Source organism: Urocitellus parryii, chromosome 6 (assembly GCF_045843805.1).
Source record: "Urocitellus parryii isolate mUroPar1 chromosome 6, mUroPar1.hap1, whole genome shotgun sequence".
Classification (NCBI taxonomy): Eukaryota; Metazoa; Chordata; class Mammalia; order Rodentia; family Sciuridae; genus Urocitellus; species Urocitellus parryii.
Window position 1 is genome coordinate 182116921 of NC_135536.1, and position 23429 is coordinate 182140349.

Here is a 23429-nt window from a genome sequence, read left to right on the forward strand (position 1 = left end):
GCTCACACTGCCAGTCAGAATCCTGTCAAGCGGCTTACTTACTCTGTGACCTAGAGTATGTTCTTACCTCTCTGAGCTTCTCATCTGTAAAAGGGGATAGTAATAAATGGAATTTATTTCAAGTTTTTGTAAGGATTCAGTGAGAATCTGTGTAACGTCCTTGGCATTAAATGTGGCATAGTGTATGTGCTTAATGTGTGGAGCTCTGACGGGAGGTGCGTAGGATTGAGTCCCCAGGAGGGCCTGATGGGAAGGAGAGTGGAGGTACCTGTTGTGTTGTAGGGCTGGTTCCTGGCCTCTGAGCCCGTGGAGTCAGGGCAAGGAGGCTGTGGACACTTTTGCAACTCTCAGGAGTGCTTTTGTGGTCAGGGCTCTTTTCCACCCATGGCATTTTCAGGGAGGCAAGGTGGTTGCTGGAAACAGCTGCTTGGGTAGTAACCCTTCCTGTGGGGCAAAGACATCAACATCGGCCTATTTCTAAGTGCCTTGCTATCTGAGCAGGGTGGGAGACCCTGTCTTCCAGGAAGCTCTCTGTTACCACAGCCCAGGCTGGCGGGGCTGCCTCTGCTGCCCTGTCCACATCCGTCTCCCTAACTCACAGCATCTCTTCACACTCTTTGCCCTTTCCTGTGGGATGTGGCTTTGAGGAGGCCACTGATGGATATATCTGAGGGAAGAAGTGAAGCCTGAGGTCACAAAGGCCTGAATTTCCCATCTTCACTCCCTATTGTAGAAATAGAGAAGTTGGTGAGGACTTTAAGGAGAGTTCTAGGAGAACTGGGTGTGAGGTGGGGGAAGGGAGTGTTCTGGAGCTCCATGTAGAGTTCCCTATCTGAAGGTGCTACGGCTACCCTGGGGGAATTTCTGAGTGGTTATAAGTGGTGAGACTCCCCAAGGGTGAGGAGTGACCTGATAGCCCCACCCTTTTGATAATTGAACTTAGGGTCTGGAGATTTGTAGCTAGAGCTGTTTACATTTGGGTTGAGTCTCAACTCTTCCTGTAATCCTGGGTTTATTACATTAACTTTCAAACTAACCCTTTTCTATAAAAATAATTTCTTCCTACAGAGTTGTATATTAATGCTAACCAAATGAGATTTGTATATGTAAGATTTTCTTTGAAGGTGCCCAGCCTCCGGGCACTTAAGTATTTGTTTCCTTTACTCTTTCACTTTAAGGAGAACTGCAGAGCTCCTGTTTTCTCTGCCACCCAGTGTGGTTGTGACTGCTCTTGACAACCTGGTTAGGAGTCTGCTTGTTTTCTTTCTCCCTGAGTCTATACACAGAGGTCCAGGGCATCAAAAAATTCTGGTGTTTGAATTGTGCATTGGGAGTTCATGGAGCATTTTCTCATCTTTTATGTTATTTGAGATTTGCAACAGCTCCATAAACCCAAGGAGGGCAGGAATTATTATTCCTCTTGTACAAAGGAAGAAACGGGGGTCCCAAGGGTGAGTTCATATAGCCTAGGATTTCTGATTCCTGCTACAGTGTTCAGTATATTCTCTCACTGTGGGGAAAATGACAATATGATGGCTCTGCTGCTGGCATAGAGCAGACTGCCACTGTGGGAGTCAAGAGACTGCCTTTAGCTGGCATCTTTGAAATTGGTGTATCTTTATGTTCAGATGTTGAGGCCCTTACCTAATTGTAATCTCCCTGCCTTAGCCCCAACTCACATGCCCCTAGTTGAGCTCTCCTCTGAGCCTGGTCTGTTTTGCCACAGCTTCCTGTCATCACCCCAGATTTAGAGCTTCTTCTTGCCTCTCATCATGGCTGCTCCCTAGAGCTGTGTGTACTAGAACCTCCAGGGTGAGAACCTACGTGCTTAGAGGCCTCTAGGAAGTGTGCTTAGTCCCCCAGAGAGCAAAGAAAGAAGTGTGAAGGGGTGTCCTTGAATACTGTGGAGTTGGGAGAAGAGGCAGTTGGGACAGTAGAATTGGTTGCTTTGCGGGAGGCTGTAGTCCTGAGAGATGGGACTCAGAGAATCTCTACTTGAATCTACTTGAATTCCCTTATTGCTCTCGTGCTCCTCCTTGCAAAACAAGTTTCTTTTGAGATGGTGCTAGGCTAGCCTTTGAGAGGCTACAGTGGCTGTGTGCCTAGGCACCAGCACTAGCTCTCTCCCCACGCCTCACCTCCTAGGAACCAGGCCCATATCCTGGGGGAAGCAGGGAGGGGTTCCTTTTTATAGCCCACGTGTAGGCTTTGTGTATAGGCGCTGCTGCTTCCTTCCTGCCTTGGCCCTTCCTGGTGCTGGCCGGTGGGCCCTGGCTTCAGCTAGACTCAGGATGCAAAGTAAATGGGGTGAGGCTTTCTCCTGCAGAAGACTGGCATCTCCTTTACAGGCCTGGCACAAAGGAGTCAGGGAGCAAGAAAAGGAGGTGACCTGGTCCTTGATCCTGGGAAGCTAGCAGTCCAAATATGTGGAAAACCATGAAAGCAGAAGACATTGGTGGCTTCCAGTTGCAATAGGCTGAGCCTGAATGCCCATGTGGAACTGGCCTTCTCTCTGTAGCAGCCTAACCTACTCCATGGACCCCTCCCACACTAGCTGGCAAATCAGTGTTGGTTAGAAGATCTGCACAAAGGCTCCTGAGGTACCTGGCATTGAGGCAACAAGGCATGAGCACCGTGAAGAGTGGGTGAGGAGGAGCTTCATGTGACTGAAGCTCCTGGCCTTGGCAGTGAACAGCTGGCCAGACTGGTGAGGGTTGGCCCACAGCAACTTTAACCACTTGTTTGTATTCAATAAGATTCACCCTTGGCCCAGGTGGGAGTTCACTTTAGGGTTGGCTTCCTATTTTCTTGGATACCTGGGTGTATGACTGAGCTGAAGTTCCTAGGGGAAGTGATTATTGAGGACATGCATGCCCCTATTCACATGTCCTTGGCGTGGCCATGGTGGGAGGAGGACATCAACCACACTGGGTTCTGTCTGTCTGAGATTGGTGTTTGGTGCTAACCCTGTGGATTGAGTGACTGATCAACCTCAGGCCCAGAAAGTGTGGGCTTGAGTTCATAGAATAACTAACCCTAGAAAAGGGGAGGAGGACGGCTGCTTCAGGTTCCACAGGTTTCTCACCTGTGTGAGGGGACAGGAGATACAAAGGAGTACAGCTTGATTCCCTCAGTTGACAGGTTGGGTATCGCCAGAGGTAGTGGGTAATGGCCTTCTCTGAGGCTCTGCTGACATACCTGATGGTCTCTCTGTACTACCTGCTATTCCAAATGTTTGAAGGCAGCTCTCTTCCCATTCTGCACTTCCTCCACCCCACAGCAGTATTTGAGTATAATGTGCCTGTGTTAGCTAGTCAGTCCCAACTGGGATTGTGGTTTTTCTTGGGAGTTCTTGGCTTATGGCCCAAGGAGTATAGGAAAGGTAGCATATGTCACTTTGTTAGGAATTTTACAGAGGGCCTCTTGAGGCCAGCAGCAACACAAGAGCATTCACGCTTGAGAACAGAATGCCTGATATCAGACTGTTCCCAAGAGACTATCCTGGTTCCTGCCCTGAGAACTGGCTCACACTGGAAGCATGAAGCTCCAAGTAAGGATGTGTGCTAGAGGGGGATGAGGCAAGATGTGTCCTCCGAGAATAGAACTAGGGGTTACAAGTCAGTAGAATTTCAAAGCTTCTAAGTTGTAATTCCTGGGGAGGCAGTGAGTGAATTCTGTCACCTGGGGTGAGGTCAGAGACTAGATCACTCACTGGGGCCCTGCTTCATGAGGAAACAAAAGGGAAAAGAATGACTTGGGGTGGCATGGCCCAAAGGGACTATGGTCAGCTGCTATAAAGGAGCTGGTTCATGCAACTCTGAGATAGGAGAACCTTGTAGCATCTGCAGAGGCAGAATGTCTAAGCAAGCAGGCCTCCAACTTGATAACTTCTGTCCTCATTGAGAACATCTCCAACCTGTAGTCAGGGTTTACTGTGTTTGGGGTGTAAGACTGGCCTTACCTCCACCCGCATATGGAATATGCAGTGGTAGAGAGTGGGGTGCCATGACTGCATGGTGAGACAGGACTCAGGAGTTCCATGAGGTGAAGGCCTCTACTCTCTCCTTTCCCTTTCAACTCCCTACTTCAGTCCTAAGCCCCTATTATTTTGTCGTGGGAGGGAGATCCCAGATTTTTTTTCTCTTTCTAATTAATTTCCTCAGCTCTATGGGAGGGTCCTCAGAGACAGAGTGGCAGATAAAGGCCTCCAGGTGTCGTGGGCTGTGGGAAATTGAGCCGGAGCAGGTTGGGTAGCAATGACTCATTGTATTTTTCTCTTTCAACAAATCTCGTTAATAAGTTGTTGCTGACCATGGGGTGGTGAAGATGATAGACACAGTCCATCCCTAGAAGGATTTTACACGCTAATGGAGAATATAGTTAGATAGCCTTAAAATACACGTGTGCTCACCATTCTGACAAAAGCCATGAAGCAGCAAGCAGTGTGTTGAGTCCTTTCCTCTCCTCTGTCTCTGTTGGCCCCATTTGGTCTTTTCCCACAGGGATCCTGAGACAGTACAGGACACAAACCTGCCTCAGAGACAGTCTTGGCTTTGAAATATTGTTGGCTCTGTCACTTATGAGCTTCCCGCTTGCATAAGTTCATTAACCTCTCTGTGCTTAGTTTTCTGACTTGGGAAATGGGAACCTCTGATACCTGCTTCATGGTGTTGTTTGCAAAGATGAAATGAAACAGTCTTATCAAGAGTTTTGCACAGTGGTGCACAAAGTAACTATGCAAGAAATGAGAGGGATGTCCAGTGCCACTGTTGTTCCTGTTCTCTTCCCACCCATCAGAGGTAGTTACCTTGTGCTCCCTGCTTCACAGCTTCTCAGAACATTTGTCTGTGGGCTCTATTTAACATCACCTGTCTAGCATAGTGTGCAAATCTAATCCTTCCTCCCACATTCAAACTCCTGAGATAACCTGGGTTCTTAGTACCTAGCATGATGCCCCTCATGGGTGTTCAGTGAATGTAGTTAATTGTGCATAATAAAGGCAGCAGAACTTGAAAGATTGGATTGAAACTGGTGAGAGGAAAGGGGACCAATGATGATTCCGAAATTTATGCACCTGTTTGGCGATACTGTTAGCTGACTGCTATCAGGCCTGGATTTTGGTGATAGAAGACAGTGTTTGGTTTGGGGGTTGCCATTAGGGTGTTCTTGAGGTGGACAGGTGGAGAATAGGAGGTAAGCAGTTGAGTTGAAGGATCTGAGGCTTGGAGGTTGGAGAGGTTTTGTGAATTGTCTGTGCATAGGAGGCAGTTAAAGCTGTGAACATGGCTGACATTGACTAGTGCAGCAGGCAGATCCCCAGAAGAGAGGATCTTGGCCTGAGCCTTGAGAAAGGCCATTGTTTAATGAAAATACCAAGAAGCAGGAAAACCTGGTGAGGTTGTGTGGAAATGATTGAGGGCAAAGCTTCAAGTAGGGGGAAGTTGTGGTCAAGAAAGAGAATGATAGGAAAATGATTTATGCCCAGGACTCTGATTCTACATGTGACCTGAATGGATCATAAGGGGCATTGTTTGAGAGCCTTTTGAGATCCCAGACAGTCCTGGGACCTGGCCTAGTGGACTCTTATCCTCTCTTCTATAGCAGGGAGGCCAGCAGGCACAGGCTAGTCAAAGGAGAATGGTAGCATCAGACTGCAGGGAGGCAGATACCAGAGCACACAGAACTCCTGACCTGGAAGCTAACCCCTGGGTTACCTGCGTCATCTGGGCTTGGACAGAAAAGTTGGGGAAAGCCACCTCTCCTACTGCTACCTTCCCCTATTGTGGCCATCAAGGCCAGTGTAGGCCTGCCCTCTCTCCCTGTACTCTGAACACACTGTTTCTAGAATACACAAGCCTCCTGTGTCAATGCCTTGGCTTTCATGACCCTCTCTGCCCAACATGTGCAGGTTGGCCTCCTGACCTACCTCTATAGAGCACTGCAAGACCCTGCCGCTCTCTGTACCACAGACATCTCCCTGTTGTTCCACTGTTTGCATGACCTCATAGTTATCTGTTTCCCCATCTGTTTCCTCCATCAGGCAAGAGTTTTCTCAAGGACAGGAACTCAAATACCTTATTGATCTATTTCCCTGGGACCCAACCTGGAGCCTGAGGTGGGATAGATAGATGCCTAGTCAATGTGTGATTTGATGGAGTGGATGAATAAACTAATAGGTGGCTGCTATGCTTTCTTCCAGCTTAAAGTTCTCTGAGTAGGGCCTTCTTCCCTCTCCTTTTGGGGCCTAGGTATGTTGTTGCCATCTCTGAAATGGGTGAGATTGAGCTAGCATCCTAGGGGAAAAGGCTGCCCGCCTGGGCGATATGAAGACTTGCTGTGTCTGCCAGGCTTTTCCTCTGTATACCCAATATCAGGACTGGTGGCTGCTGTGGGGATACTGCAGAGGGCCCTGGTCTGCATGAATCACCATGTGACTATTACAAGACACTTTAGGCCCTTTGTTTCTTCATTTCTCTGAAGAGGAGATTCCTTTAGTATCTAGCCTCTAGGTAACTTGTGTATTGGTGAGGATCCTGTGCAGCTGTGCCTAAGCATTTAGTTTGTGGCAGGGTCCCATGTAGGGAATCCCACAGACCTTCATCTAGCTCTCCGAATGGACTTTTCCTGTTTACCAAGGTGGGACAGGGGCCGGATGCTGAGTCAGGCTTGGCTGCTCTTCTTGGTCAGATGTTTTGGGGAGCCCATGTGGGCGTAACCTGGATTCCATGGTTTGGCTACAGCTTCTTTTGTGTGTCCTGGGAAGCGGGTGCTGGTCCTGTCTTGCTGCTGGTCTGGTATGATGGCAGGTACTGCACAGAAATAGGAAGGAATATATGCCTCATCATTATCTTCCCTTTGCCAAGTAGTCCTACCTATAGGACTGTTTGGAAAATTACTTTGTTGAGGGCAAGGGACCCTGGGACATGGGTTCTAACCAAGAAGTTTGGGTCTAATTTAAGGTATTGGGTTTGGTGGTTGTGCTCTCTCTTCTCACCTTTCACTGCCTGCCATTTCTACCCTGGGGAAGGGCTGGCTGGCTCCCAGGGAGCTGTGTTCTTAGGAGTCCTGCAAAAGGGTTAGTACTCCACCCTCACTATCCCTTTTCTCTTTCCTAAGGTCCCCCACTGTCCTAGAACTCTGTCTGGGCTGCAAGAATACTGCTCCTGTGTATATCTCTGCAGTGGCCACACAGGATGGTTGTCCTACTGCAATGGGCAGGAGGAGAGCTAGTGGCAGGCCTGTGGCTTGGCCTAATGTCTGGGAGGGGGTGAGGAGCAGGAGTCACAAGACAGGAAGCGGTCTGCGCTGAAGGGAGCATTCAGATGGGTCCTTCTAGGGCATTGTCCTGTTCCCTTTCCCAAATATACTAACTGCCCATCATTGAGCTTGTCCCCTTAAGAGCACCTCTGCACACCTAGTGAATTGGGTGTCATCCCAGGGATTGGGGCCTATTCTTCTGCAGAAGTAGGTTCTCAGGCAGTCCTGAGAGTTATCTTCCTTCAAAGCCCTCAAAGTGCTTGTGATTCTTTCTATGGCTTAGATGAGGAAACAGGTTCTTAAAGGGATAGCAACTGCCATTACTGGCACATTCAAAAGGCAGTTGATATTTAGGCCTGCATGGCTCAGATGCTCTGCTCAAAGAACTAGTCTCTAGTCTCTGTGGTCTCAGGAACCTGTCACTGGGCCAAGAAAGGGAAGATGAGAAAGGAGAAGAGAAGAGAGGTGGAAAGAGTACATTGCTCTTTCCAGCGTCCTTGGCCTGGTCATGCAAACTTAGGTTTTACAAATTCAGTCTTGTGGCATTCTGCCTCAGTGCTTAGCACCATCCCCAAGTGTCAAGTAGAAAGCACATTTCCTTTTGTCAAAACCAAAACAAACCAGTCTGAGGTTGGTGTGGGAAGGTGGGCCAAGGCTGCCGCTCCCATGTGGGGGTCTTTATGCAGTAGTAATGTGTCTCTACCTGAAGGTCTATGGCTAGTGTATCCTCACTGAAACCTTCGTTTTATCTGTGGTGAGCCAGAGAGGATATCCTACTTGGTCTTTCAGATCCATTGACCTCTTGTTCCTGTACCCTCCTGTGTGCAGGGCGGTGGTGTTGCACATGCCTCAGACTGTATAGGAGCACGCAGAGGCGTGCACCAGGCCCAGAAGCAGCATCTAACTTAAAACACATCTTGTGATGATATGAATGGAGACCCCAGGAGACCCACTTCTTTTCCCAGGGCCCTTCTTGCAAGACCCCATTTTGAGCTGGGGAAATTGCTACTTGGACTCTTGCCCTTGTGGCCCAGCTTTCTCTCTTACAGGTTTGTGTCTGCCCTCGGCAGAGCCTGGCAGGCAGCCATGTGAGTGTCTCCTTTTGCCATCTTTCATAGGCCCCATTTTGACAGCAGTAGGCACATGGACAGGTGGGTGGGTTCCCAGAAGGCCCTCACAGCAACCTTGAGGTAAGGGGGATTTCCAGTTTCTTGATGGGAAAACTAAGGCGAAAGAGTGAAGGACTGCCAGGCCTCCTAGCTGCAGTTTCAGACCTGTGTGGTTCTCCTTGCTAGGCCTGGCAGCTTTAGGAAGCAGACAGCAGCAAAGGCTTCCTGAAGGAACGGAGGAGGCAGATCTCCATTAGGGGTGGGAGGCAGAGCAGAGCCCCGAAGATTCTACCTAGAGCACTGGCAGCCTGGCTTGTGAGAGGTTATCAGCTCTCAGAGCTTGCAAGTGATGACAGTCCTTAGCATGGGGCAGCACTGGTGGAGGGGGGGGGCGACGCTCACTACCCCAGAACCCATCAAGAAAGGCCGAGTCCTTGTTTCTTATGGATGTTTGTGGGGATTAAATGTAAGGGACTGGTTTCTCCTTACTGCCCTTATCTTTTCACTGTCTACCACAGCTGTGTTTGGAGTGGCACACCCAGGTCATTCCTGAATCCTGGGTAGCCTTCGTCAGGGGTGTGGAGACCTGATCCCAGGAGGAATGAGTATTCAGAAGCTCTGGGCAGGCTGTACCCTCAGGTTGGGGTGAGCCTGGGAATTTGGCTTTGGTCATCATGCTGCACATCAGGTGGCTTCCTGGTTGTGAATTCCTGCCCTTGTCCTCAGAGAGTTCTTCCTCCTTGCTCCCCCATCTCCTGCATAATGAGGGCCTCTCAATAGACCTAGCTCATTTTTCCTCCAGTGTTCCCCTAAACGTTACTCTCCCACACTTCTGCATGGGAGAGGAGGCTGGTCATGCTCCTCTGAGGGGTCCTCCCCTCCCCAGGCTTCCAGGTTCTGGGGAGGTCTCTTTCTCCTCTTCCTGAGCCATATTATGTCTGGCCTAGATCATGCTGGACCAGTTCAGCCTCCTACTCCTGCTCTGCAAGTAGGACAGAGGCCATGTCTGACTTGTGCCTCCCTATGATGACAGTTCCTGGAGGACCAGCCTTGGCTCTCTCAGGAAAGAAGACCCTGCTATAATGTTCTAGGAGGATAGAGGATGGGGTGGAGTAGCACAGGATGTGCTTTCAGGAACTGGGTAGACCATCTCACTGCTGCCAGGTTCTTTTCAGTCTGCTGGTGACTTTAAGGGTATCAGAGCCGGGTTGGTATCTCCTTATAGGAAGCAGTTCAAAGGACCAGGTGAGAGCTGGGGGAGAGTGACATGTCCAGCCTTGAACTGCTCTTTGCCTGCCTAGTTCCTATCTCAGGCAAGCTCCTGTTTTGCATTCAGCCTGGTTTTTGTGGAACTGTGCTCAGGAACACAGGGCAGGCTGGAGCTCACCTAGGGCCCACTGACTGTGCACATGCACATGTGAACCAGAGGCTCTGGGGGTGGCTGTGACTGGCCCTGCAGTTGCCACATCATTGTGAACTACCTTTGGTGCCCAGTGAGCAGCAGAGAGGAAAGACCTCTGTTATGGACTTTGCAGGCCCTGGCCATAAACAAGTATGTGGGGCGGGGCACACGTGTGAGTGTGCCCTCAGACACCCCTATTGTAAGGTGGTATAAGGAGGGTGGCAGTAGCTCTGCACCGGAAGAACATACTGGTTTCTGTTTCAAAGGGCAGAGTTTGTGGTTGTTGTGCATTTTCTGATGTGGGCATTTCCCCTGGTGGAAGCTGCTCCTTCCATCTGTGGATGTTCCATTTCTGTGTTCTCAGGCTGAGTCTGTATAACCAAATCCTAACCCTCTACCCCTCCCTGTGTCTACCTGAGTATAGTACCTTATTTTTTCACTCCATCCTCATTTCACTGCCCACTCCCAACCTGTGTGTCTGCTTTTTTATTTGTTCATTCTGTAAGTGCTGGAGAGACTCTGCAGGGCCTGGGGGAGATGAGGCACATAGGTCTGTGCAGCACCATGAGGCATGGAGAGGATTACCATGGCAGGGTGGAGCTTCTCAGCTGGGTCTTTGGTGAAAGAGAGTGGAACCTGGCCAGGGAATGGAATGAAATGGGGACAGGAAGCACTGACTATTCTTGCTGTAGGTCTGGTGTAGTTTGGATGGAACAGAGAAGATGTGGAGACAAAAAACTCAGGTAATTTCTGAGCTTCTATTATGAAAAGCTTTGAAGACCATATGAGAGCAGGTTTCCTTAGGCTGACAAGGAGAAGTCTGGGGCATAGAGATGAGTGGGACCTTCAGGGGTCAGAATAAAGTTTTATGAAGATTCAAGAGAGTCAGAATGGATGGCCAGTTGGTTAGAACTAAAGGTAGGCCTACCATCAGGAAAATTAGGGGGCTTTGCTGAGAGGTCAGATTTGGCCCAGATAGAACCAGTACTGTTGTGGCAGGAGATCTGGAGTTAGGGTCAGAAGTGATACCACTGCTCCAGGTGGGATAGGTGGTGCCTATTGTGGTTCGAGGGACAGACAGGTCAGGAAAAGAGCCTGGGTGTTGGGGCTGGCCAGGCAGAGCTCCACATCTTTAGGTGAGTCTAGGGTCAGAGCATTTTAAGAGGATCCCAAACTGAGGAAAAGTTCAGTCATCTCTAGAGGTTGGCTTAGCCAAGCTGTTTTTGCTTGACCTGATCTTCCTTAAATCTGCCATCCTAGGCTAGAATGTTTGTCCTCTGTCTAGGCTTCCAGGTGGTCCCAGGGCATAGTGTGGATATATAGCCAGGGGCAGCCATCCTGTGCTGTAGAGTGTCTGAGCCTTTCCAGGCCTCAGATCAGAGCCTCTGCCCCTGAGCAAGCTCTGGCTGGTTAAGGAACAGAGTTCCCTCTATGTGCAATGCACAATGCTGGCACTTCCAGCTACAACAGCACTGGCCTTACCAGTATCCTCCTGATGCTCTTGTTTGTTACCTCTTTACATGCAGCAGTGGAAAGAGTGGTTGACCCTCTGCCGAGATCATGTAGCTGATGTGAGGTGGAGCCAGGATTCTAGTTCCGCAGTCTTGCCCCAGTGCCTGTGCATGTTTTCTCTACCACCCCACCTTCCAGAGAAACTCAGTTTAAGCCCTTTGCCTTATAGGTGGTAAAACTGAGAAGTTAAATGAGTCCCTTGGCTTAGTTGCTCTGAATCATCATTCAGCTTAATGGCCAAGGCAGGTCACTTGCCATTCAGGCCTGTATACTTCTCAACCTGTGATGTGTGAGGGCCCTTTGATAAGGAAGTGGTGTCAGGCCAACTGGTGGGCTGGGCCCAGGATATCTGCAGCACTTGGACAGCTGCTGCCTTAGGGGAGACTAGGCCTCTTGCTGGAACTTCTGTGGGGATGTCTTTAGGGTGTGGAGCATTTCAGGCACATACCAGTTTTATGGGCCTGAGACCCATCTGGACCTGTTTAGCCCTACCCTTGAGACTTCATGATTGGTTGTGTGTTTGTGTTCCGGAACAGCCTTGGTCTCCATTGCTTCTTCTGATGTGCAGCTCTTTTCCAGGTCCAAGAGTCCAGGCTGTATTTTCTGTAAGGGAGCAAAGAAGGGAGTGGGATGCCACACAGCTCCCTGCCCTGATAGCCTTCATTGACCTCTCACCCCTTAGTAAAGGTTTATTCTTAGATCAACCCAGTTCTCTTTTATTGCCTAGATTGCTTGTGAGTGGTTTTGGCTTGGCCCCCGAGAAACAGTGGGAGCAACTTTCTTTGTGGTTGCTCCCGAGGGAAGGAGTGGGAATGAGTGAGGAAATCAGGCCTCCCTCCTTTTAGTGCAATTCTGGTGGGCTCTAGACTGACCCTGGCCTCTTCACTACCTTCCTAGTTGATATTCGTGAAATCAAGGAGATTCGCCCTGGGAAGACCTCACGGGACTTCGATCGCTATCAAGAGGACCCTGCTTTCCGGCCAGACCAGTCACACTGCTTTGTCATCCTCTATGGAATGGAATTCCGCCTAAAAACCCTGAGCCTGCAAGGTGGGAGTCGAGGGTTTGGAAGGAGGTAGGGGTAGGTAAGGGGAATGCTTTCAGCCCTGCCCCCATGAGAGGTATGTGCCTTAATAAGCTCAGCTGTTACCTTTGCTCACAGCCACATCTGAGGATGAAGTGAACATGTGGATCAAGGGCTTAACTTGGCTGATGGAGGACACATTAAAGGCAGCCACACCCCTGCAGATTGAGAGGTAAGAACCATGATGTAATTAGGACAGGGGACCTTGGGGGTAAGGGCAGCAGGGGCAGGGACTCTGTGTGCCCAGACACCATCTGCTCCCCTTTCCCCCCTGGGATTGCCCTGGCTGGAGAAGTGACCCTCACCTCAGGTTTCTCTCTCTCCAGGTGGCTCCGAAAACAGTTCTACTCAGTGGATCGGAATCGTGAGGATCGGTAGGTGCTGAGCTGTAACTCATACTCAGTAGCCAGGACAGTAGCCTCTGAGCAGCCACCTGAAGAGCCAGAGGGAACCATCCTGCCTTAAGTGGGGTGGGGGATTCTGGCACAAGTCTCCTTCTGCAGAAAGCCCTCTGGCGGTCATGTGCTCTGCCACCGGGCAAAGAATGGACATTCAGACCTGACTCTAGGTATCATGTAAGTCACCCAGAGGGTCAGGGTGATTGGTAGTACATGAGGGGGGTGCCTTGTAGTTCATGGCTTCACAGCTGGTATGGCAGCCATATGGGTCAAGAAGAGTTGGGGGAAACAAAGACCAGATGGGATGGTGTGGGTGCTGCACCATAGTCAGGCCCTCTGATCATCCCAAGAAGTGGGAAACCACAGGAGGTTCTGAAGAGAAGAGTAACGTGCTCTGTCTTAATTTGCTCAGGATCATGTTGATGGCTATGTGGAGGGCTTTTCTGAGTGGCTTCACCCTCTACAAGAAAAAAGGCAGGACTTGGATCTGGGTGGTAAATGGTAGCAAGTGGTTCATTTCAGGCTATCTTCTATTTTGAAGACAGAGCCAAGAAAGAATTTCCTAACATATTGATTTTGGGGTATGAGAGAAAGTCAAGGATCAGTAGGCTTTTTGACTTGAGCAACTGCAAAAATGGGATTGCCATTGACTGGAGCAGGAAGACCTTAGGAGGAACACATTGTGGGGAGTTCAGGGGTTCACTGCAGGTGTGAGTCTTACAGTGTGTGTAGGATAGAGTGTGGAGTTGGCAGGTGGGTAGAATGAGTTCAGGAGAGAAGTTGGACATACTGACTTGAGTATATTGATGATAGGGAAACTCCTGCGGGTAGGAAGTCATCACCCAAGGGGCAGGTATAGCAAGAAAAGAGAAGAGGTCCAGGGGCTGATCCCAGACCATTCCCACATTAGGGATTGGGGTTGAGTGGCAGTAGTGAGGATAAGAGGAAGCCATGGAGAGGAGGGAGTGGTGACAACTGCAAGTAAACTGTGTGCTTAGCAACGTGGTGGGCAGAGCATCATTAGCCAGGTAGTAAGAGAGGCTCAAGGACACTAAAGGAGTGTGGGTGACTCTTCCCAGGGGTTTTGCCACAGAGGAGAACAGAGAGCTAGGCGGGATGACAGAACAACAGCTGTTCATATACTGATAGGAAAGAGGGAAAGGGTGGTAATCAGAAGAAAATATCCATTTCCTTCCTGGAAAATGGGGATTTGGGCACATCAACCTCCTGGGTGACTCAGGGTCAGGTGAGGCAGTACTTGTGCACAGCGAGCGCTTGCTCAACAGCAGTTGACCCTTGGTGCAGAACTGAGTCCCCGCAGGGAATTTCAGTGCTTCTTGCCAGGCTATCAGGCCAGAAAAGGAGTGTCCCCTCCTTTCCAACACCACCTTCCAGGAGAGAGCCTCCCTTCTCCATCTTGTCCATCCTGTCTTCAGTCTGCATCCTGGCCCCATTTCCTGGGCAACAGCAATCCTGGAGGGCAGGGACACATGGCTCTCTGAATTCTTCACCCTGCCTGGCCCCTTTCACTTTGGTGCTAACAGCCTGGGGGCTGGGGTTCTGAGGTTTCTGGGTAGATATCAGATGGAGAACCCAATTCCAAGCCAGCTGGACAGCTGGAGGCACAGGCTACAGTAGTCTAGTGAGAAGTGGGCCAGAGATGGTTTTCCTTCCCTCCTATGCCTACCCTGCTTGACTGAGCCTCGTCACCTCTTGCCAGAATCATGAGCTTTTTTTTTGCATAGATGAGGAAACCTAGGCCCAGAGAAAGAAAGGTACATCCCTCACTGCTAGGTTCTAATCCAGTCTTGCCATCAGGTTGCCAAGTTCTCCAACTAGAGTTGTTTACTTGACCAGCCCCAGGTGAACTCAACCATTGGGTCAGAGAGTGTAAGAAACTGGATGAGATCCCTGGGGGCGTGTCTTTTTTTTTAGTATATCAGCCAAGGACCTGAAGAACATGCTGTCTCAGGTCAATTACCGGGTCCCCAACATGCGCTTCCTCCGAGAGCGGCTGACGGTAAGGGCCTCTGGGGACTCTGGCAGGGTGGGGGAAGCCAGGAGCCCCTCAGCTGTGCCCTAACCAACAGTCGTGCTCTGTATTATGCAGGACCTGGAGCAACGCAGTGGGGACATCACCTATGGACAGTTTGCTCAGCTGTACCGCAGCCTCATGTACAACGCCCAGAAGACGGTGCATGAGCCGCCTGTCCTCCCTGCCCTTGTTCTGCTTCTCTACCCCACCCCCAACCCTGCTTGCTTCAGCCCTGATGCCCTGCTTGGGAGCTTTTGGGTGCCATTGCTCCCTGAGGCCTGCCCCCATCTGTTGTCCCAGCCTCTTCTGAGAGCCCCTTGCCTGTGTGATCTCCCAGGCTCTGTCCCTGACCAGGTTCTGTTTCCTGCAGATGGACCTCCCCTTCTTGGATTCCAGCACCTTGAGGTTTGGTTTGGAGATGGGAGGTGGGGCTCTCCCCTGGGTGATTCTGATACAGGTGGGGAAGTGATGGGAGGGGTGAGCTATGCTGGCTGGGAGTTAGGCTCTGTCCTCCGAAGGGCCCCTGCTATCTGTCCATCATGTAGGCACTAGCCTTTTCTCTGTAGGACTGGGGAGCGGCCAGAGCTCTGCCGAGTGTCCCTTCCTGAGTTCCAGCAGTTCCTCCTTGAGTACCAAGGGGTATGGTTGGGCAAGGGTTTCATGCTGGTGGAGGTAGGGGGAGCATTCACCACTGACTAGAGGCTTGTCTCATGCCTGCTTTCCCCACCACTCAGGAGCTGTGGGCTGTGGACCGCCTCCAGGTGCAGGAGTTCATGCTCAGCTTTCTCCGAGACCCCTTGCGAGAGATCGAGGAGCCATACTTCTTCCTGGATGAGGTGAGCTCCACCTAGGCCCTAGGAACTAGACTCCCCTGGGATGCCACCTAATGCCTGCTGGCTCTCTACCCAGTTGAGGCTGAGCACCTTCTTCTGCTTATACCTCCCATCCTGGGTGGCAGCTGGTGCTCACTTTCTCATCCCTTCCACATTTGTTCCTGGACAGTTTGTCACCTTCCTGTTCTCCAAAGAAAACAGCGTGTGGAACTCCCAGCTGGATGCAGTGTCCCCAGACACCATGAACAACCCCCTCTCCCACTACTGGATCTCCTCCTCGCACAACACGTGAGTGTGGCTCCTTCTACCCTGCCTAGCCCCTCTAGGGAGGAGGGCCCACTGGACCACACCTGCCTCTCTCTTTGACTGTCCAGGTACCTGACTGGGGACCAGTTCTCCAGCGAGTCCTCCCTGGAAGCCTATGCTCGCTGCCTGCGGATGGGCTGTCGCTGCATCGAGTGTGCGTGGGGACCAGGGGCTGGGGAGGGAAGGTGAGGGTCATGCTCCCTTGACCGTGGTGATATTACTCCTCAGTGGACTGCTGGGATGGCCCAGATGGGATGCCAGTCATTTACCATGGACACACTCTTACCACCAAGATCAAGTTCTCAGATGTCCTACACACCATCAAGGAGCATGCCTTCGTGGCCTCAGAGTGAGTGGGCGTGGGGGTTCCAGGGGTGATCTTGGCTCCAGCTCTCTCGCTCCGGGGACCCTTCATGTGCCCTGCCCCATCCCCCCTGCCCTCCATCTTTATTTTTCCTCTTGGCCTCTCCTCTCCTGCTTCTTGCTTGAGCTATTGTTTCCCATGTTCTTGTTTCCTGCATTCTTGGCCCACCTTTTTTATAGGTCCTTATGGCCTGTGGAACACCTTCAAATCATCTCACCCTCAAAAAACATGTCCTTAACCTTGATCTCTTTAGTTTTTGTTTTGTTGTTTTGGTACTGGGGATTGAAGAGACACTTCACTACTGAGCTACATCCCTGGCCCTTTTTATTTTTTATTTTGAGACAGAGGTCTTACTAAGTTGCTTAGGACCTCACTAAGTTGCTAAGGCTGGCCTCAAATTTGAAATCCTCCTGCCTCAGCTTTCCAAGTCTTTGGGATTGTAGGTGTGCACTACCACAACAGGCATCAGCCTTTATCTCTACAGGCCAGTGTCTCACTAGCTCCTTTTCCTTCATAGTCCAGAGAATTATCTGTGACTCATTCCTTAGTTCCTATTCATTACCTAACTTGTGGTCATTAATCTTTTGTACCTCACTGACCCTCCCATAGCTGTATTTATTTATTTTTTATTATTTTTTAATATCTTTCTTTAGATAGACCTTTATTTTATTCATTCATTTTTTAAATTTTATTATTTTTTAACACTTTTTTTTAATCTTTATTTTTATTTATTTATGTATGGTGCTGAGAATCTAACCCAGTGCCCCACACTTGCCAGGCAAGTGTGCTACCACTGAGCCCCAGCCCCAGCCCTTATTCATTCATTTATATGCTGTGCTGAGAACTGAACCCAGGTCCCCACACATGCTAGGCAACTTCTCCACCACTGACTACAATTTCAGCCCCACCAATAGCTGTATTTAGAGGCTGCTTCTACTCTTCCCTGACCTCTTTTTAGTGTAGAATATCTTTTTTTTTTTTTTTTAACAATGATCTTTATTTTTTTAAAGAGAGAGAGAGGGAATTTTAATATTTATTTTTTAGTTATCGGCAGACACAACATCTTTGTTTGTATGTGGTGCTGAGGATCGAACCCGGGCCGCACGCATGCCAGGCGAGCGCGCTACCGCTTGAGCCACATCCCCAGCCCTAGAATATCTTTTTTGCTCTATCTGGCAGCCTCCATAAACCAACCAACTCTGGGGCTTCCTTCTACAGCACCTGCCCCTCTTGGTTCCCACCTGTTCCACTATACCAGTAGCTGTGGCCACAGCCACCTCTCTTCTGAGAGAGCTGCTAGATTAGGATGCTCCCAGGTCCTTGGCTCCCAGCATCAGGGCTGTGGGTAGGGTGCTGTTTGGACTGAGCCTTCACCCCACAGAATTGTAGGGTATGCATCAACTGCACTCATGTCCTGTCCCACAGGTACCCTGTCATTCTGTCTATTGAGGACCACTGCAGCATTGCCCAGCAGAGGAACATGGCTCAGTACTTCAAGAAGGTGCTTGGGGACACACTTCTCACCAAGCCTGTGGACATCACTGCTGATGGGCTCCCCTCACCCAACCAGCTCAAGAGGAAGATCCTTATCAAGGTAGGGGTAGAGGGCTGGTGGGAGGAGCCCCACACTTGCAATGCCTCTCCCAGGCCAGGTTCTTGCTTTTGGTCTAGTCCTCCAGCAGGAGGTATAATTAGGACTGGAGCAGGCAATGCCATGACCTGGCATGCTCCATGCAGCACAAGAAGCTGGCCGAGGGCAGTGCCTATGAGGAGGTGCCCAGCTCGGTGATGTACTCTGAGAACGACATCAGCAACTCCATCAAGAATGGCATCCTCTACCTGGAGGATCCCATAAACCACGTGAGCTCCCCGGCAGGGCAGGGCAGGGCAGGGCAGGGCAGGGCATGCTGGCAGGGTGGTGAGAGCCCTGGCTCACAGGCCCCTTTGGTCTGTTCCAGGAGTGGTATCCCCACTACTTCGTTTTGACCAGCAGCAAGATCTACTACTCTGAGGAGACCAGTAGTGACCAAGGCAACGAGGATGAGGAAGAGCCCAAGGAGGTAAGGAGTAGGTCTGGGGCTTGGGGCTGGGCTAGGTCAGGGCTGGGGTGAGAGTTACTGAGTGGCTTTGCTGTTGTCCTCCCCCTCACAGGCCAGTGGTAGCACAGAGCTGCACTCCAATGAGAAGTGGTTCCACGGGAAGCTCGGCGCAGGGCGGGACGGGCGGCACATTGCAGAGCGCCTGCTCACTGAGTACTGCATTGAGACTGGGGCTCCCGATGGCTCCTTCCTAGTGCGCGAGAGTGAGACCTTCGTGGGTGACTACACGCTGTCTTTCTGGTAATCTACTCCTAGTGCATTCATTGCACGAGCTCTGTCAGTGTGTATATGTAGCCATGGCACCACCAGAAATGGTCATAGTTTGACACTTGGAGCCTTTGTTCCAGGCTTCTATGTGGAGTGTGATTTCTTCACATGTGCGTTGTGACTGTACACGTTTTTAATCCCTTTGACGGCCTCCTGTTCCTTACCTGAGTTCCTTTAGAGACTGACCTTCCTCTTTGGGACGTAATGCCTTGCTTGGGGTGGACCTTGTTCTTTGGAGCCCTGACCTGTATCTCATGACTCCCTCCATCCTCTCTTCCCTCAGGCGGAACGGGAAAGTCCAGCACTGCCGAATCCACTCCCGGCAGGACGCTGGGACCCCCAAGTTCTTCTTGACAGACAACCTCGTCTTTGATTCTCTCTATGACCTCATCACACACTATCAGCAGGTGCCCCTGCGCTGCAACGAGTTTGAGATGCGCCTTTCAGAGCCTGTCCCACAGACCAATGCCCACGAGAGCAAAGAGTGAGGGAGAGGACTGGGGCTGGTGGGCAGGACCAGGGGTGGTGCTGGCTGGGGCCTGACTCTGCCTGTCCTCAGGTGGTACCATGCAAGCCTGACCAGAGCACAGGCCGAGCACATGCTGATGCGTGTGCCCCGTGATGGGGCCTTTTTGGTGCGGAAACGGAGTGAGCCCAACTCATATGCCATCTCCTTCCGGTGAGGGGTCAGCCCAGGGATGCTGGAGGGGGTGTGAGACCTCACCTTCGTCTGTGCTGCCTTGACTCCATGTGACCATTCTCTCCTTGTGAAGGGCCGAAGGCAAGATCAAGCACTGCCGTGTCCAGCAGGAGGGCCAGACAGTGATGCTGGGGAACTCAGAGTTTGACAGCCTTGTTGACCTCATCAGCTACTATGAGAAGCACCCGCTATACCGCAAGATGAAGCTGCGCTACCCTATCAATGAGGAGGCACTGGAGAAGATAGGCACAGCTGTAAGGGGACTGGGGAGCATGACAGCGGGGTCAGGAGAGACCCAGAATCTAATGGTCATTGGATAATCTGGCTGTACATGACACCAAGTTTTAGAGTGTTGCAGAAGCTTCCATGGAAGGGGTCTCAGACTGGGCACCAGGAAGGGATTCTGGAGGGAGTGACATCTGAGCTGCATCTGCAAGGATGAGGCTAGGCATTCAAGGATACCAGTGAGCCAAGGTGCAGGTTAACCAGGTCCTGAGCTCATAGAGGGAGTAGTATACAGATGCCAGAAACTTGCTAGCAGGCTTGGCCTGGACTTTCCTAGTTGAAAAGAGTGGGCCACACAGTGGGTTTGTGCAGATGCCCTCTGGGTGCTGGGATGGAGGGCAAGCTGCAGGGGAAACTAGCAAGGGAAGAAGCAGGGACTAATGGTGCAGTGGGTGACCAGGACTCTGGACCCAGGTCATGTCATTGAGTTGAAAGAAGATGTCTCGAATAGGAGATAATTTAGAAAGACTTGTCATTAGGGGACATAGGCATCCAGGGACAGGCAGGAGCATTCTGGGGCTCTTGTGGACGTTGGGTTCAGCTACCAAACAAAAATCATCATTTCTGGTAACCTTTGGGGACCTAGCTACAAGCCTCTCAGGAGCCAAAGTAGAGATTTTAGAATCATGTGTGCCTCAGGACAGGATATGCAAAAAGGAGAGGCCAGGCCCCTATGCACCTCACAAGTTGGGGGCTCTCAGTGGACCAGGTGTCAGTGAAGGTTCTTGTTGAGGGGGGCCAGGTGGAGGCCAGCTGTGGTGGGAGAAAGGGACCCATGGGTACGAACAGCTGCTTTGAAGCATTAATAGATCTCAATGTGTCCTGTTTCCAGGAGCCTGACTATGGGGCCCTGTACGAAGGCCGTAACCCTGGCTTCTATGTGGAGGCAAACCCTATGCCGACTTTCAAGGTACAGCTTAGCCCTCGGAACAGGAAGCTAAGGCAGAGGGCATCTCCAACTGCTTAGCTTAGCTGCATTTTTGTATTCTGGGCCTGTCTGTGGTCTGTGTGGAGAAGTGATTGTGGTTTGCTAAGGCCCAGGATGTTGTGAGAGATGTGTAGCTCTCCTGGGGCTGACCCACTCCTTAGCCCTGTCCTCTGAGTTAGCTTGACCCTTTCAGATTGTTCCCTAGGGCTAACTCCATTTCTTCCCTGGGTAGCAGCAGAGATGGGAAGCACACTGGCCAGTTGCTCTCTTGTGGAAAATCTTAAAGGATTTTCCTCTTACCTCTGAGGTATTAGAGAGGGTGCCCTATTTCTTACCCCCTCTTCTCAGCAGCCAGGGGCTCCTCAGAGATGAGGAATGATGGGGTTCCAGCCATGCCCATAGGCTGTAGGGCTACTGCAGAATCTCCCTTGCTGGCCTGCCAGCCCTGTTCTCTGGGGCCCAGGGTGGGGGTTGCAGAGTTCTACCTAGATAGCCAGGAGCTTCCCTGGCAGAGGCCCTCCCTCTCTCCACTCTGTCTGCCCTGGAGCCTCCTGCAGGGCAGTGTGGTGGTGAGGACTGTAACTAGAGCTAGTTGCCGGCAGTGGCCTCTCTACTGACCTCAGCCTGGATGGGAAGTGTAAGCACGTGTATGTACACGTGAGTCCTCTAATCAGGAGCCATAGGGAGGGCCTGTTTGCTTTAACCCACGTGTTTCACCCCTGCAGTGTGCAGTGAAAGCCCTCTTTGACTATAAGGCCCAGAGAGAGGATGAGCTGACTTTCACCAAGAGCGCCATCATCCAGAATGTGGAGAAACAAGATGGAGGCTGGTGAGCCTGCCCTTGGAGCCAGAGAGCCTGTGATGTGGTGGGCCAGGAGTCCAGGGCCCCAGCCATGTGCTCTGTGGAGTGTGTGTCGTCTGTGTGCACCAGCAGTGCCTGTCTTGGCCTGCTTTAGGTGTGGGAGCCCTATCTAAGGATGCTGTCCTGTGGGAGTTTGGGGTGATTGCTGAGGGTTAGCACCATGTGGCTCCCACAGGTGGCGAGGGGACTATGGTGGAAAGAAGCAGCTGTGGTTCCCGTCAAACTATGTGGAAGAGATGGTCAACCCAGCAGCCCTGGAGCCTGAGAGGGAGGTGAGTCCAGAGCCACACTGGCCTGGGATTTCCCTCTCCCCGGGTCATCCTCTGCACACATCCATCACACATGGTCCCTGGCCAGCCTGTGTCGTCACAGGACATATTGTTACACACATGCAGCCTCACACAGGTGGTGTGGCAGCTGTGCTGACCATCCTCTGGGCTTTGCTTCCACAGCACTTGGACGAGAACAGCCCGCTGGGGGACTTATTGCGGGGGGTTGTGGATGTGCCCGCCTGTCAGATTGGTGAGCCCCCATCCTTTCCTCTTGGCTTGCACAGTGTTCCTTTGGGTCAGGCTCTTAGGAGGAAGCCAATGGCTGAACCCTCACTTCCCCCATATTCTGGACACCCCTGAACACACTAGGCTCTCTTTGGCCCCTGCATGCTCGCCCTATGCCAGGCACTGTGGAGTTAGTCAGGATCGTCAGAGAGCAAACATTTTGATGGCTGGCTGACTGATATCCATAGTTCTAATGGGTTGGGCAGCAGGGGTGTGTGACAGGCTTGGAGTTGGATGGGGTGAAGACATGGCCTGAGGAAGAGGCCTGAGTTGGGCAGAGCTAGGTTTGGAACTCTGGTGCCATCACCACTGACAGAGGCTTGTGTCTGAGTTGAAATGGTCTTTGTAAAATGAGCGTGCACAGTGATCTAACCCACCCAAAGGTGTGGTAAGGAGGAAATGAGATGAGATAGAATTCATTTGAGCCAGTGCCAGGGGTATGGAACAGGGAACACAGCTGTTTTTCCTTACCATCCCAGCCATCCGTCCTGAGGGCAAGAACAACCGGCTCTTCGTCTTCTCCATCAGCCTGGCATCAGTGGCCCACTGGTCCCTGGATGTTGCAGCTGATTCCCAGGAGGAGCTGCAGGACTGGGTGAAGAAGATCCGTGAAGTGGCCCAGACTGCAGATGCCAGGGTGAGAATCTGTTAGAACCTGAAAGGTGTTGGTGGTGTTGGTGGGGGATTTGGTGGGCAGGATATGGGTGTGTCAGGGAGCCATGGCCTCCAACTCCCAGCAGCAGTCCTCTCAGCACAGCAGGTAGCTGACTGTGCTTGCCGTACCATGGACCCTGCCTTAGGCAGGGACCCAGAAGAAACAGACACCTAAAGCAGTATGGTATGCTTAGGAAATGTGAAGTCATCCGAGTCAGCTTAGTGGGCAGTTTAATAAAAGGCAAGAAGAGCTAAGAGAAGTCCAGGGCTGGCAGCAGGACAGGTACTCAAGAGGCTTAGGTGGGATGAGGCGGTCTAGAATAGGAAGAGGGCCTGGTAGACTCCTGAGAGATTGCCCGGGAAGCACAGGCAGAGAGGCTAGAGGCTGCTAGGGAGCCGGGGGCTTCTGATAAGTTGCAGGCTGCAGAGGTGCAGCCAAGTGAGATAAGAAACAAAGTGCCCACCAGATTGAGCAGCAGCAAATGGTCTTTTTGGTGACAGGACTGAGGCATGGAAGTGGCATGACTGAGTGCAGGGAGTCTACAGTGGCTGGCCATGAGGGAGAGGGTGGAAGCTGGGGGTTTGGTAGGGAGTGGGAAGAGAAGCCCCTTCCATGAAGCCTGGAAACAGAGGCCTTCTCAAGGGTAAGGGAGCTCCTGCTAGGAGGCTGTTGCCCAGTGTTTGATGGGCAGATCTGTAGCTGCTATGGAAAACAGGAACTAGAGGAGAGGACTGGGGTGGTAAGGCTTGCCAGGAGTGTACCTTGGGGAAGATGAA

At 51.3% G+C, this 23429-nt stretch overlaps 1 protein-coding gene across 3 annotated transcripts in view; it reads left to right on the plus strand.

The window, feature by feature from the left end:
• Plcg1 (phospholipase C gamma 1) overlaps positions 1-23429 on the plus strand; it is a 33742-nt gene that overhangs the window by 5598 nt on the left and 4715 nt on the right. For 2 of the 3 annotated variants that reach the window (XM_026383189.2, XM_026383191.2), the window contains exons 3-25: positions 12178-12330; positions 12443-12536; positions 12691-12738; positions 14698-14782; positions 14873-14956; positions 15168-15202; positions 15364-15436; positions 15532-15633; positions 15800-15918; positions 16005-16090; positions 16165-16285; positions 17726-17894; positions 18038-18160; positions 18259-18360; positions 18452-18639; positions 18950-19150; positions 19226-19345; positions 19440-19620; positions 20484-20561; positions 21305-21408; positions 21617-21713; positions 21894-21963; positions 22478-22635. In XM_026383189.2, coding sequence (XP_026238974.1) covers positions 12178-12330; positions 12443-12536; positions 12691-12738; positions 14698-14782; positions 14873-14956; positions 15168-15202; positions 15364-15436; positions 15532-15633; positions 15800-15918; positions 16005-16090; positions 16165-16285; positions 17726-17894; positions 18038-18160; positions 18259-18360; positions 18452-18639; positions 18950-19150; positions 19226-19345; positions 19440-19620; positions 20484-20561; positions 21305-21408; positions 21617-21713; positions 21894-21963; positions 22478-22635 — 2591 coding nt within the window. Of the gene's footprint in view, positions 1-12177; positions 12331-12442; positions 12537-12690; positions 12739-12773; positions 12940-14697; positions 14783-14872; positions 14957-15167; positions 15203-15363; positions 15437-15531; positions 15634-15799; positions 15919-16004; positions 16091-16164; positions 16286-17725; positions 17895-18037; positions 18161-18258; positions 18361-18451; positions 18640-18949; positions 19151-19225; positions 19346-19439; positions 19621-20483; positions 20562-21304; positions 21409-21616; positions 21714-21893; positions 21964-22477; positions 22636-23429 lie in introns of those variants that run through there. The other variant, XM_077799629.1, reaches the window with a different exon arrangement.